The sequence below is a fragment of the Littorina saxatilis genome, linkage group LG10 (genome assembly GCF_037325665.1).
Source record: "Littorina saxatilis isolate snail1 linkage group LG10, US_GU_Lsax_2.0, whole genome shotgun sequence".
Lineage (NCBI taxonomy): Eukaryota > Metazoa > Mollusca > Gastropoda > Littorinimorpha > Littorinidae > Littorina > Littorina saxatilis.
The window spans coordinates 10,111,134-10,125,727 of NC_090254.1; the positions used below are offsets into that span (position 1 = coordinate 10,111,134).

Consider the following 14,594-nt stretch of genomic DNA (forward strand, 5'->3'; position numbering starts at 1 on the left):
AGAGAGAGAGAGAGAGAGAGAGAGAGAGAGAGAGAGAGAGAGAGAGAGAGAGAGAGAGAGAGAGAGAGAGAGAGATAGGAGAGAGAGAGAGAGAGAGAGAGAGAGAAGGGGAGAGAGAGAGAGAGAGAGAGAGGGGAAAAAAGAGTGAGACAGAGAGAGAAACTGACAGAGAGAAACTGACAAAGAGAAACTGACCAAGAGAAAAAGAGCACAATGTAACAATTCTTACATAGTCATCTGGAAAAAGATATGCTGACATCCATAACACATATGCATGGCACAAAATTAAGTCTCTATAGCATGTTCTGGTATGCCGAGGCAAAATTCAATTTGACAGCACCAACCTCTGAATGAAACTGAAAACATTCCATCCACATAGTAAAACTGCATTTTATATTTGAAGACAGAAGAGTTCACAAAACTGCTTTTAGAATCTGTAATGCACCTACGTTCAAAGTTAGCCAGTACTGTATTCAACTTGGTCTCAAATGCTGAAAGCCAAATACAAATTATAACAAAAAAAGCAAATGCAAAGGGTTTTGTAGGTCTTATAAGGAGGATTCCACTCCCCCACCCCCAATTTTTTTTTAACAAAACGAAAAAAAAAAATGTTCCAGTTTCATAAAATAATCTTCAAGAGAACTTTATACTGTCCAACTGATTGACACAAACTTGATCCTTATGTGACCTGTATCAATCCATTTAACTCTAAGAATATTTCACATATTCAAACCAACCTCCTTACCACCACCATCACTAGCCTGACATACTCAACATCCACCAAATTATTGTTGAATTTTTTTTTTTTTAATTTTTTTTTTAACAAGAATCATAATTACTCATTTTCTTTCCCAAATTGAGTCTTGGCTAGCCCAGACAAAATATGTACACTCAAGACTTATATCCTTGATAGCTCAGTGGACATTTTCAGTGGTGAAAATCTTTTCAAGCAACCATTTTCCTGCTGAGACTAACATTTGATGAAACAAGCCAAATTTTGGTCATGTCTGCTGATTACCAACACCTACAATTTCGTGAAATTTGGAGGCTTTTGCTGAGAAAATCGCAATGTAAAGCTTTTACAAACATGACCCCGCTGTGACCCCAAAATGTGACGGGGTCAACCAAACTAGGGTCACTTCGGTAGATTATCAAACCCTTCAAGTGTTCAAAGTTTCAAAGCTCTGGTTTCAAAAAACACCTGAGATAACATCAATGTTATAATAATAATAATAATAATAATAATAATAATAAAACATTCTTTTATAGCGCTGTTCACCGCCAAATGGCAGTCTCATATGGCGCTTTACATTAGACATTAAAATTTAAAATTGTACATAAAAAGTTTTCTCGTAAGAAATAACATACAAGCATTAAAAACAATTCATAAACGACCACTTATAGTTATATAAAGTTATGTTAAAGGCACAGTGCAGCTCACAGCCTTCGTTTTGTGTTTTTGTTGCAGCTGAGTGCATTTACAGTTCAAAAATCCTCTTATGGTAGTAAAACAAACCCAAAACTACCCAACGACGACATCTGTGAAGCTCGACAGTTTCTTGTTCACGCGAGTGCATAAATTAACCTAGTTATTACGTGGTGTTTGGTCGGAGTTCGATTCCACTGAGTGATTCCGGCCTCCATTTTGTTTTACACAAACTCATGATGACGTCTGACATAGTATGCTAGTGACGTGTCTTTTTGTGAATGATATGGTGATCTACCTGATCTAAATTTAGATCCAAAAATAGGTCAAGACCAGCCGGGTCCGAGTACGAAATTAATTCGTAAAAAAAATCGCAGTTCTTGACTCTTTGGGTGCAAGTCAATGAAACTTGGTAGTTCTTCTAACGGATAGCTGCCTGAGGTATGACCAAAAGCCCCAGGGGCTCCGTGCACCTGGATTAGACAAGTTCAGTACCTTTAAGTTATTATGAATCGAACATGACCCCCTGTGACCCCAAAACTTGACGAGGGTCAATCAAACTTAAGTTAAGTCAAGTCGATAGATTATCAAACCCCAGAAGTGTGCATAGTATCAAAGCTCTAGCTACAAAGACATCCAGGATAACCTCAACGTTAAGTTTTTATGAAACGAACATGACCCCGCTGTGACCCCCAAATTTGACGAGGGTCAACCAAACTGGGGTCACTTCATGAAATCATCAAACCCTAAAAGTATGCAAAGTTTCAGAGGTCTAGCTTTAAAAACTTCCGAGATAACCTCAACGGCCGGCCAGATGGCCGTCCATACCACCGGACACATATGAATCTTAATACTCACCAATTTCTCAGGTGAGTCAAAAAGCAACAAAACATACACTCTCTTTGCCCTTGTAAAATAAATGACAACATGTACACAGACAGATGAACTAAAGTATACTATACACACAGACACACACTTAACTGACACCCAGAAATGTTCACAATGACTTTACAATTAAAGCATACAATTATTCCAACACATTCTCATTATCATGCTTTTATGTAAATGCAAAACTATGTTCACCATAATGATTAACAAAGGTGATTTTTGGCTTTGCACATGATTACCATAACACATTATGTCTTTCTTCCATTCATTGAATTCATGTACCTGCAGAAAAAAACCCAAACCAAACCAAATCAAAACAATAAACACACACACACACACACACACACACACACACACACACACACACACACACACACACACCTCCAGAACAGCAAAAAAGAACAAGAAATCCTAACACAAAAGCTAAACAATCACTCAAGAAATCATCCTTAATTTAATCCAACACACAGTCATAAAATGTTTTCCTTCTGCACTTCGATTGGCAAATTTCATTTCAGCACAGTTTGTCCATGGCAGTGACATGTATCTCTATTTACAAAGACTGACGATATCACAGTCTGAAAAGAGCACCCTTGGTCAGCAAATTGATGTCTAAGCGACAATGGTAGGATCCCCATCCAAAGGTCGACGCATAGTTGCCTGTCACACAAAACAAAGAGACAAAATGAGCTTTAAATTTCAAAAAATAAATCAAAGAACGTTGAGTATTATGCACAAAAAACATATTCAGTCGATCTTTCTTACTTTCCCTCTGAAATCGAATTTTGGCTGCCTAAATGGAAGGGTAAAAACGGTCATACTTGTAACAAGAAGAGCAAACGCTCGATCGAGTCACTTTCGCAGTTCTGAATATTATATGAGGCATCAGATGGACAGGAAGAAATTGCTATTCACAACACAATGAGTCACGTTCACATAAAATTTGAGCCCGGTCACTTTTATAGTTTCCGAGAAAAGCCCAACGTTAAGTTGTGTGTTGCCGAACAGAAAAGGCTAGTTATCTCCCTTGTTTTTCTGATAACGTTCGTAAAAGGCTACAGATGTAAATACTTTGATGTAAAGAATAATCCTACAAAGTTTCAATCACATCCGATGAACTTTGTCAAAGATATAAAATGTCCAATTTTTCCTTTGACGCTGACCTGTGACCTTGAAAAAGGTCAAAGGTCAACGAAACCATCGTTAAAGTGTAGAGGTCATTGGAGGTCACGACTAAACAAAATATGAGCCCGATCGCTTTGATAGTTTCCGAGAAAAGTCCAACGTTAAGGTGGTGTCTACGGACGGCCGGCCGGACGGCCGGCCGGACAGACTAACACTGACCGATTACATAGAGTCACTTTTTCTCAAGTGACTCAAAAACCCACTCATGTAAATAACACTAGTGTACATGGGAGTTTCAGCTCATGAACGCAGAAGAAAAAAGATGATCTTTTTAACTAGATATTTCAAGCATCCAAATGCATATAGTAGGGGCCTAGAACCCTCGTTTGGGGCAATTCAACTCAAAATGTACAGGATTTACCAAAATTAACCGGTTCAGTTCTTAAAACTATCGCAAAACCATTTGGTATGTGGATAGATTGGACCCTGAAAATTTAAAAAAGTTAAAAATGTGGAAATCAGTATATCATCTCCTGCCAACGGTTTTTATCACATTACTCTAAAAAGTGTGTTTGGTCCCTAACAACACCTTTTTTCTCCAAATTCTGTCACTTATGCCTTTAACATCCTAAGCATCTTCTTCTTCTTTTGCGTTCCTGAAATTCTAAGCATCTCATCTACTCACCGACCACCTGAGTGGCTCCGAGTCTGACTGAAGCAGGCATGAAACGAGAGAAAAGATGGAGATTTTCTGCTTGACCAGGCGGGGGCATCCATCATCTGCTTTCCACACCATGGTCAGTTCCGGTCTCTTGCCTTCCTTGTGGTACGTGAAACTCTCCAATGGTAGCCGCTGAAATTCATTGATGAAATGATTATGAATGAATGAATGAATGAATGAATGCATCTCACTTTCTCTCTGATACAGATCGAGATACCCTTCTCTTTCTAACACACTAAAGCAACAACAGAACTCATTGAAGCAGGTCTTGACACACACACACACACACACACACACACACACACGCACACACGCACACACACACACACACACACACGCACACACACACTCTCTCTCGTTATCCATCAGAACAACAACAAAACGGAATCAACTCTGAAATCGAAAATTTTTAAGTAAATTTTCATTTCATTAATATACTTACCCGAATCACATAAAGAGCATTGACGCAGTCTGAATAGCTAAGGTCTGAAAAGGCTACCCGTCTTAAAGTTTAAAAGGGAAGCAACCCAACCACAAAAAAGGTAAACACAGCTATGGCAACGACCATATACCCGGGGAGTTACCTCCCCTGCCGTCACTTCCATTGCTGCACCACGTGGTACACTCATTCGACATTAAAGAAAACTAAAATATCATAAGCGGGGTTGGCGGGAGGGAATACACTATGTGATTCGGGTAAGTATATTAATGAAATGAAAATTTACTTAAAAATTTTCGATTAAATTACATATTCTTACTCCGAATCACATAAAGAGCAGATAGCATCAACAAGGCGGTGGGAATGAAAAACCAAACTCACCTCAAACCCTTGAAATGAACTGGCCACCTGCGATCAAGGCAGGTAGCGTTCTTGAACCATCTTGCCGAACAGCGGAGACATCTCTGAGGTAAAAGTTCAAAAAGACATCCTCAGAACGCCAGTAGGCTGTGCGTAGAACCTCGTCCAGCTTTCGTGACCGTAGGACGGCCAAAGATGACGCCCAAGCTCTGGTTTCATGAGCTCTAGCAGAGTTCAGAGGGAAAGCAGGCAGTGCCCCCCCCTTTTCCGCAAGGTTCCACTCATATGCTTGTTTTATCAGAGCGGACACCCACCGAGCCATTGTCGTCTTTGCAATATCCTTATTTCTCACAGTATTAATGGAGATAAATAAGAGTTTTTGAGATTTCGACCTAAGCGGTTGAGACCGGGCAAGGTAGATGTCAAGGGCTCGCACAGGACAATTAAGGGCGTCCGGATGTCCGGGAGCCAGTATGCTAGTCAGAGGTTTGACGCGAACCAGAGGCGAGGCCTGGTCAGGGGTCTGGTTCTTAGCCAGAAAATATGGCCGGAAACGCAAGGAAATAGAACCATCAGGTTCTTTAGAGATATCCTCCGGGTTTCCAGAGAGCGCATGGATCTCACTTCCTCTGCGCGCAGAAGCTACTAGTAGCAGAAAAAGAGTTTTGCGCGTCAGGTTAGCGAAACTCGCCGTGACCAGAGGTTCAAAACGTGCAGAACGTAAGAACTCGAGCACCAGGAAAAGATCCCATTTTGGCATGGGGGAACGAGTAGAAATCTCTTTAAGGGCAGCGCCCTTAATCCCCCGTGAAATGACTCCACTGACGTCAATAGAGCGGCCCATCTGGCGTAAGGTTACCGCAATGGCAGATCTTCTAACCCTCAAGGAGGAAGCAGAGGCTCCTTGAGACGCAAGCGAAGAAAGATGGTTTGCCACGTGCATAGACCGAGGGGCTAGCGCGTTCAAACCCTGGGCCTGACACCAGGCAACCCAGGCCTTCCAGTGGGAAGCATAGACTGACGACGTAGAAGCCCTATGAGAGCGTTCCACTAAGTCGAGAGTCTGCTCAGACGCACCAGAACGCCTCAGAAAGGACCGGACAACCTCCACACGTGAAGATTCAGAGACGAGGGATCCTCGTGTGGTATGCCGGTGTGAGGCTGCACCAGTTCCCCTTTTGTGAGAAAGAGCGGAACTGGTGGACCGTGGGCGAGCCTTAGAAGGTCTGGGAACCAAACCTGAGACGGCCACAGAGGAGCGACCAACAGGAGATCCGGACCCTCCATTTCCGCCTTCCGAAGTACTCGACTGAGTAGCTGGAAGGGAGGAAAGGCGTAGGCCTGAAGCCCTGTCCAGGGAAAGGCCAATGCATCTGTCTGCCAAGCCTCGGGATCCGGGAATGGCGAGACGAAGATTGACAGCCTCTTCGAGAAACGGGTGGCAAAGAGATCCACCAGAGGCTTTGGGACGAGGGCCCAAAGGCGAAGCAGTGCCCCTTGAGTGATCGTCCACTCTGATTGAAGCACTTTGTCGGAGCGACTGAGCGCGTCCGCCAAAGTGTTCAAGCTCCCCGGAAGGTACCTGGCTGTGAGAGTGATCTGATGGTGCCAGCACCAGACCAGAATCTCGCAGGTCCTTCTCGAAAGAGAAGGGGACCGCGACCCCCCCTGCTTGTTCAGATAAGCTGCCACAGTCGTGTTGTCTGTGAACAGACGAACATGATGGGCGTGAAGGGAGGGCCGAAACTCCTCCAGAGCAAGGGCCACAGCCTCGAGCTCCAGCAGGTTGATGTGCCAGTGGCTCTGCTCTGCCGACCACAGGCCCGACGCAGTCTGTCGGTCTGTGTGCGCTCCCCAACCCGACAGAGACGCATCTGTGAAGAGGTCCGTGTCTGGGGGAGGCAAGGCGATCGGCACACCTCTGCAGACCCAGTCCGAGTCCAACCACGGAAGGGTCGCTGACTGGAACCATCCCTGGAGAGGGACGAGGACGTTCCAGTCCACATGAGCAGAGTCCACATACGGCTTCAGAGCAAGCTGAAGAGGCCGCTTGTGAACTCTGCCCAGAGGCACCAAGAGAGCCATGGATTCCATCTGTCCCAAGATGGATGCCAGCGTCCGGAGGGAAGCCCGCAGGAGAGGCAAAGTGGACCTGATAAGCGCTTGGAGCTTGTCCACCCGCCGCTGAGAGGGTTGGACAGTCCAAGGGACCGTGCTGAAAGACATTCCCAAATAAGTGAACGTCTGCGACGGAATCAGTTCCGACTTTGTTGTGTTGATCGAAAAGCCCAACAAGTGGGCTTGACGAAGAACAGACTGGGTATGACCCGAGCAACCTGTCCGGCTTTGGTTCATGATGAGCCAATCGTCCAGATATGCCCTGAGCCGGATACCCTGCGACCTCACCAGTGCGCATAGCTGTCTCACGACCATGGTGAAGACCCATGGTGCGAGAGACAGCCCGAAGGGAAGAGCGCGGAACTGGAAGATCTGATCGCCCCACCGGAAACGGAGCCATTTCCGGTCGGACGGATGCATGAGAATATGAAAGTATGCATCTGTCAGATCGATGGAGGTCGCCCAGTCTCCTGGACGGAGGGAGTCCCTGACCGAAGCCGGCGTCTCCATCTTGAACCGTATCGTTCTCAAGAAAGTGTTGAGCTGCGATAGGTCCAAGACGGGACGCCACCCTCCTGACGACTTGGGAACGGCAAAAAGCCGCCCGTAGAAGCCCGGAGAGCTGTGGTCTAGGACTTTCTCCACCGCGCCCTTCTGCACCAGGGTGACAATTTCCGCCTGAAGGACGGACCTTGCCTCCTGCGAGGAGGGGGGCTTGCATGCCGGCGGACGCCGGGAAAGCGGCGCCTTTTTGTCCAGCCAAAGTAGACGAAAACCCGATCCCACAACGCCCACTATCCACTGGCTGTGTATGGTGGCCGACCAGTGTGATAGAGCCCGGGAGGGGCCCCCCGCCATCACCAGAGTGGAGGGCGGGGGGGGGGGGGGGGGTGAAACCGGGAACACTTCATTGGGGGTGGGGCTTGCTGCTAGAGCCACCCCGCCCCCTGCCGGACGCTGATCTTTTTCTCGAACCCCTCCAGGGTTGAGAAGAAGACTTTGTCTGCTTCGTGCCGGCAGGCTTAGACGAGCCGGAAGCCTGAGGAGGCTTGGGCTTAGAAGTCTTAGCCTGCTTGAAAGCCTGAAGGGAGAAATCCGAAAACTGCTGATCCCTGTTGGACTGGATCTCTGATCTTCGCGCATCGAAAATCAGAGGACCGAACAGAGACCCCTCCACAACCGGCGAAGCTCTGAGTGTGTCCAGTGTCGTTTGCTCAGAAAACTGAGAGTGAGCGAGGAATAAATCCCGACGACACGAAACAGAGTGCACGTACTGAAGGGCAGACAGACGCATCTGTTCCTCATTGACCCTGGCCAGGGCCGAGAGGAGCGTGGACACGTCATCAGCGTCCTGCTCACGACTGAGCAAGAAAGGATCAAGCGTCTCAGTAAGAGCGCGAGAGAGAGATCTGATCAGAGTCTCCGAGATGGAGGACAACTCCAGGAGTTGCCGACTGATCTCTTCAGAAGCCAGAAGAGTGTGATCAGGCAAGACCACACCCGAGGAAGGCTTGATTGGCTTGGCCAACAGAGGATGCAAGTCCGGCGTAACAGACAGAGTTGTACGCGGAAGAGCAAAAGAAGCCAGTAAGTTGCGAGAAAACTTCGGCAGCACGAACTTCTTAAGACCAGAGGGGGTAAAAGAAGAAGCGTGAGCCATAGAAGCTAGGTAAGACTGAGCCTCTTCCGGAACTGGACCGTGCGGAACCAGTAACGGAACAGGCGTGCAGGGGAGACCACTTCCGGAAGGAGATGGACGAGCCAAAACCTGAGACAGCTGATATGCCACAGAAGGAGACTCGGCAAAGCGGAAGCTCTCGTCGCCCTCCTTCGCATACCGGAAGTCAGCCATAGCTGACGGAGCCGCTGAGGTTGAAGAACCCTTAGCAGAAGCACCTTCCGGAAAATACCGGGAAGTAACTTCCGCGGCAGCCTCCAAAGCACGCTTGAGCTGCGCCGGAAATCCCGAGCGAGGTTGCTCACTGGCTACATAGCCACAGAATAGCCATGATCAACTTGACCAAAGTCAACAGAACCGGAAGCAAGCTGGCGGTCAGGGTAAGCCGAAACCGGAAACCCCCCAGACCGCAAACCGTCATGTCCCGTAACCATACCAGCAGGCAGAGAAGGGAGCGCTGACGGCAAGCTTGAAGCCGCCGGAACCGGAAGGGGTGTCGACCCAACACCAAAGTGAAGGGAAGAATGCCCCAAACGTCCGTAGTCAGGAAGCTGACTCTCAACCAAGGACATCCGAGAAGGAGTACCCGGAAGAGAGAAAGCAGATCCGGTCTGAGCCGGAAACACGGCCGGCGAAGCCACACCTTGATGTGGAAACGCTGGTCGTGATGACTGAGGCCGGAAGCCCTGCTGCCCGGAGGCCAGTCCACAGTCAACTCCAACACCTGCCGCTGAATGGGAGTGTGAAGGAGGACCTTCGCTTCCGGAAAAACCCGGAAGCGCGACTTCCGAAGGAAACCGCCCTTGCTCAGAAACGAACTCACGCTCAATGGGTACTGAACGAGACTGAGCAGGAAAGCGGGAGTGACCCGCGCCAGATGAGCTCCGTCCCAGCAGGGACAGTCCAGTGGCTTCACTAGAGCCGAAGGACAAGCTCGACGTACCTTGAGAGCTCCCCGCGGAAGCAGAAGCCGAAGGAGTAGTCGAAGTTCCGGTAGCACAGGAAGCCGTCACCACAAAACCGGAAAAGGAAGCCAAAGAGCGGGCATCGCTCACTGCAGGCGGATGTACGGTGCTTTCCGGTGGAGTAGCACGCTTAAGTACGTCGCGAACTAAACTGCGAATCTCTGGAACCAAAGAGCTCAACAACGAAGACACAAGTGAAGCTTGCCCGTCTGAAGAAACGGAGGACGAGCAAGCCGCCGACGTAACGCAAGTAGAAGTAGAACCGCTCGCGCTAGCGTGTCCGGGAGGAGAAATGGTAACAGACATGACAGTGTTTTTCTCTTTGTCCGAAAGGACAACTAACACAGGTTTAGAACCTTGAGAGGATGATTTAGGTTTAATTTTGCCCTTAACATCGCCCTTGCCACGTCTACTCGCGTTCTCTGCCATGCCGGCCAAAATGCAAATGGCGGCCAACACAACAACAACAACAGTTACTGACAAAATTTCACAAGTCCGAAAAGGACGAAAATTATCAATAACCAGCCAAAAGTTCTTACGATAGGTAAGGTAAAATGGAAAGAGCTCACCAACTACCAGGTAGAGGGAAAGCAGACGGGTAGGTGGTCGGTGGGTGTTATGAAAACTCCAACAACGCACAGAGCCTATGGAAAACACGACCTCTCGTCAGAACTGAAAGATGTCGAATGAGTGTACCACGTGGTGCAGCAATGGAAGTGACGTCACATACCCGGCAGGGGAGGTAACTCCCCGGGTATATGGTCGTTGCCATAGCTGTGTTTACCTTTTTTGTGGTTGGGTTGCTTCCCTTTTAAACTTTAAGACGGGTAGCCTTTTCAGACCTTAGCTATTCAGACTGCGTCAATGCTCTTTATGTGATTCGGAGTAAGAATATGTAATTTAATAGAGCTTTAGAAGGAGATCTTTGGCACACACACACACACGCACGCACGCACGCACACACACACAATCTCATTCGTTCTCCCTCAGAACAACAACACGGATTCAACTCTGAAAGAGCTTTTGGAGGAGATCTTTGGCACACACACAAACACACCCACCCACACTCTCTCAATCCCTTTCTCTCTCATTCCACATGTGGTCAAAGTGTCAGATCATCATGTAGGATTCTCACCTCACAGTACACCCTTTTGACAACGCCCAGGGCCAGGAAGTAGACGTCAAACGACTTGTCCAGCACGGCCATCACCATGCCCTTCTCCTCAAGGGGACCCGCCTCCTGCAATCAAGGGAACCAAGAAAGGGTATTGCATATGGAGTAAGAAAAAAATGTCAATGCATAGCTCAGTTGGCAAAAAGCACACGGCTACTGAAACTGTGGAGAAGCGGTAAGGGCAATGGTGCATGAATAGCGAGCTCCTGTGAGCAAGACAGTTCGATAAAGAAGAACATGTACAATGAATCCATTAAAAAACAATCATGTCAACATTCTTTGAATCTGCAACCACATACATGTACTGACAAACCACATTCAGCAGTCAACCTGAGACTGAAGGAAACAAAGGCTGATTATACTCCTGGGGGGAGGAGGGGAAGAGAGAGAGAGAGAGAGAGAGAGAGAGAGAGAGAGAGAGAGAGAGAGAGAGAGAGAGAGAGAGAGAGAGAGAGGAGGGGAAGAGAGAGCGAAAGAGAGAGATAGAGATTCAGAGATAGAAAGAGAGCAAAAAAAGATAAGAGAGAGAGAGAGAGAGAGAGAGAGAGAGAGAGAGAGAGAGAGAGAGAGAGAGAGAGAGAGAGAGAGAGAGAGAGAGAGAGAGAGAGAGAGAGAGAGGGAGGAGGGGAATCATCATCATCATCCACACACACACACACACACACACGCACGAGAAACAAGCTTTATAAATTAGATTGTACCTTTACAAAGATGGAGAAGTAGATCTCATTGCTCTTCTCTGAGCACATTTTAGCGTTGGTTTTCTTGTCGTTACACTTTTCAGCAATCTTCTGCAACTCTCCCGATGACCTTTGTGTCACATCGTTATAACCTGTACATCACCAACAAGTTGTAATGAAAAGAAACGAAAAAGAATGAACCTTCCCCAAAACACATGCAGACACACACTACTTCCCAACCCAAATCCGTGTCACTCGCACAAACACTGAATCCCCCAAAACACACACAAATGGCAAGCAAAGTGTATATCCTTCCCCCCTTCCTCTTGGCACACACACACACACACAGACACACACACAGACACACACACACAGACACACACAGACACAGGCGCACACACACAGACACAGACACACACACAGACGCACACACACACACACACACACACACACACAGACACAGGCGCACACACACAGACACACACACACAGACACACACACACAGATACAGACACACAGACACAGGCGCACACACACGCACACACACAGACACAGACACAAGCACACACACACACAGGCACACACACACAGACACAAGACACACGGATACAGACACACACAGACAGACACACACAGACACCGACACCGACACACACACACAGACACAGGCACACACACAGACACAGACACACACACACACAGACAGACAGACACACTCACACACACACACACACAGACACACACACACACACACACAGACCTGTTCATAACCTCTGTACATTTAAAGACGCTCTTCTTTTTAAGACCCAATTTTCTCAGCTGTCACTGTGCACACATCATTGCTCTCAGTGCAAGCACACACATTCAATGACTCCCCACACAGTCAGAAAACGACACAGGAAAAGTAAGACGCTGAACCCACCGAGAGCAGCGGCCAGAGTGCGATGGACGAGGACGTCAGGGTAGCGGCGAATGGGAGAAGTGAAGTGAGTGTACAGCGGCACGTTGAGGGCGTAGTGAGCGTACAGTTTCTCATCCGCCAGAACTCCGCAGCAAAAGTACTTGGCATTCTGCACACGCACCGCAGATTGAGATGCAAGCAGATTTCAGTAACCAATCCACATCAGAGAACGAAACATTTATCATCACTTGACTCATATATATATGCTACAGGGTAATAGAATGATTATGATTCATGAAATTAAGAGCACAAAATTCTTCTTCTCTATACCACCCCCCCCCCCCCCCCCCCAAAAGATAAACCCTGCACGCCACACATACAAGGCACGATAATAGTAATTTAGCAAATTATTCAGTTAGAAATCAATATTCACCTCTTTTCCAATGAGAATACTCTTGCAGGACTGAAGTGCAAATTTCACGCAACAATTTTGAAAAGAGACATTTGATAGTGCATGTTCAAAATGAGAACAAGAGGCGAAGCCATCAAGGCTCACGTAAGAAATCGACAAACAGTAACACAAACTCAATCACACACACACACACACACACACACACACAGACAGACAGACACACACACACACAAACACACACACACACACACACACACAGACAGAGCATAGGTGAAACTGTGCAAGAAAGCGAGACACTAGATCTAGATCTGTCTGTCTGCATGTAGCCTACTTACAAGGACACGACTGCCAACTAGTCTCGGCGCGCTCAAAATAATAATGACCGAGACTGTCAGTACTTCCTTCGCGTGACGTCTAACCCTCTTACGTCATAATGTGACGTCAATGTAATGTGACGTCTTCAAATGTTAGAGTTTCTACCACAGACATACACACGCACAGACGCACGCACGCACGCACGCACGCACAGACAGACAAAGTTACGATCGCATAGGCTACACTTACGTGAGCCAAAAACGTGCCTACAAATAATCCAGCATGGCACTGACCTGCATGGGTCTGGAACACAGGACAACCAAGACCTGGAGACGAGCCATGGACAACTCATCTTCTCCTGTATAGCGTGCCAGTGACAACTGAAAAGATAAGAAAACCATTCAATGTTGTGCTCTTTGTATGAAAAGTTAAACAGTTTTCAAAATGTTCAGTACAACCACACCACAAACAAGAAGGGCAAAGCCCATACGACTCACATGCTTTACACATTTTTCCTACCAAAATACATGTGACCTTGACCCAAGGTCAAGGTCATCCAAGGTCATGCAACACAAAGCTGTTAATTCAAGACATAGGAAGTACAATGGTGCTTATTGGCTCTTTCTACCATGAGATATGGTCACTTTTAGTGGTTCTCTACCTTATTTTGGTCACATTTCATAAGGGTCAAAGTGACCTTGACCTTGATCATATGTGACCAAATGTGTCTCATGATGAAAGCATAACATGTGCCCCACATAATTTTTAAGTTTGAAACAGTTATCTTCCATAGTTCAGGGTCAAGGTCACTTCAAAATATGTATACAATCCAACTTTGAAGAGCTCCTGTGACCTTGACCTTGAAGCAAGGTAAACCAAACTGGTATCAAAAGATGGGGCTTACTTTGCCCTATATATCATATATAGGTGAGGTATTGAATCTCAAAAACTTCAGAGAAAATGGGAAAAATGTGAAAAATAGCTGTTTTTTAGGCAACATTTATGGCCCCTGCGACCTTGACCTTGAAGCAAGGTCAAGATGCTATGTATGTTTTTTTGGGGCCTTGTCATCATACACCATCTTGCCAAATTTGGTACTGATAGACTGAATAGTGTCCAAGAAATATCCAACGTTAAAGTTTTCCGGCCGGACGGACGGACGGACGGACGGACGACTCGGGTGAGTACATAGACTCACTTTTGCTTCGCATGTGAGTCAAAAAACCACCACAAAATAACAACAAAAAACACCAACAACAATAACAAACAAACCAACAAAACACCAACCAACAGAAAACCTATAGCCAAACAACCAATTATTTGGCTGGCACCCAAACCTCATAACTCATCTCATAACATTTTATTGATCCAACAAAGGAAATTAAATTAGTC

The 14,594-nt window shown here is 46.7% G+C and overlaps 1 protein-coding gene across 2 annotated transcripts in view; it reads right to left on the minus strand.

Moving 5' to 3' along the window:
• Positions 1 to 2,749: 2,749 nt before the first annotated feature.
• LOC138978141 (DIS3-like exonuclease 2) overlaps positions 2,750 to 14,594 on the minus strand; it is a 31,181-nt gene continuing 19,336 nt past the window's right edge. For both annotated transcript variants that reach the window (XM_070350791.1, XM_070350790.1), the window contains exons 19-24: positions 13,496 to 13,582; positions 12,497 to 12,644; positions 11,596 to 11,726; positions 10,856 to 10,960; positions 4,125 to 4,292; positions 2,750 to 2,974 (exon numbers count right to left, since the gene is read on the minus strand). In XM_070350791.1, the coding sequence (XP_070206892.1) occupies positions 2,927 to 2,974; positions 4,125 to 4,292; positions 10,856 to 10,960; positions 11,596 to 11,726; positions 12,497 to 12,644; positions 13,496 to 13,582 (687 nt within the window). In that variant the 3' untranslated portion in view covers positions 2,750 to 2,926. The remainder of the gene's footprint in view (positions 2,975 to 4,124; positions 4,293 to 10,855; positions 10,961 to 11,595; positions 11,727 to 12,496; positions 12,645 to 13,495; positions 13,583 to 14,594) is intronic.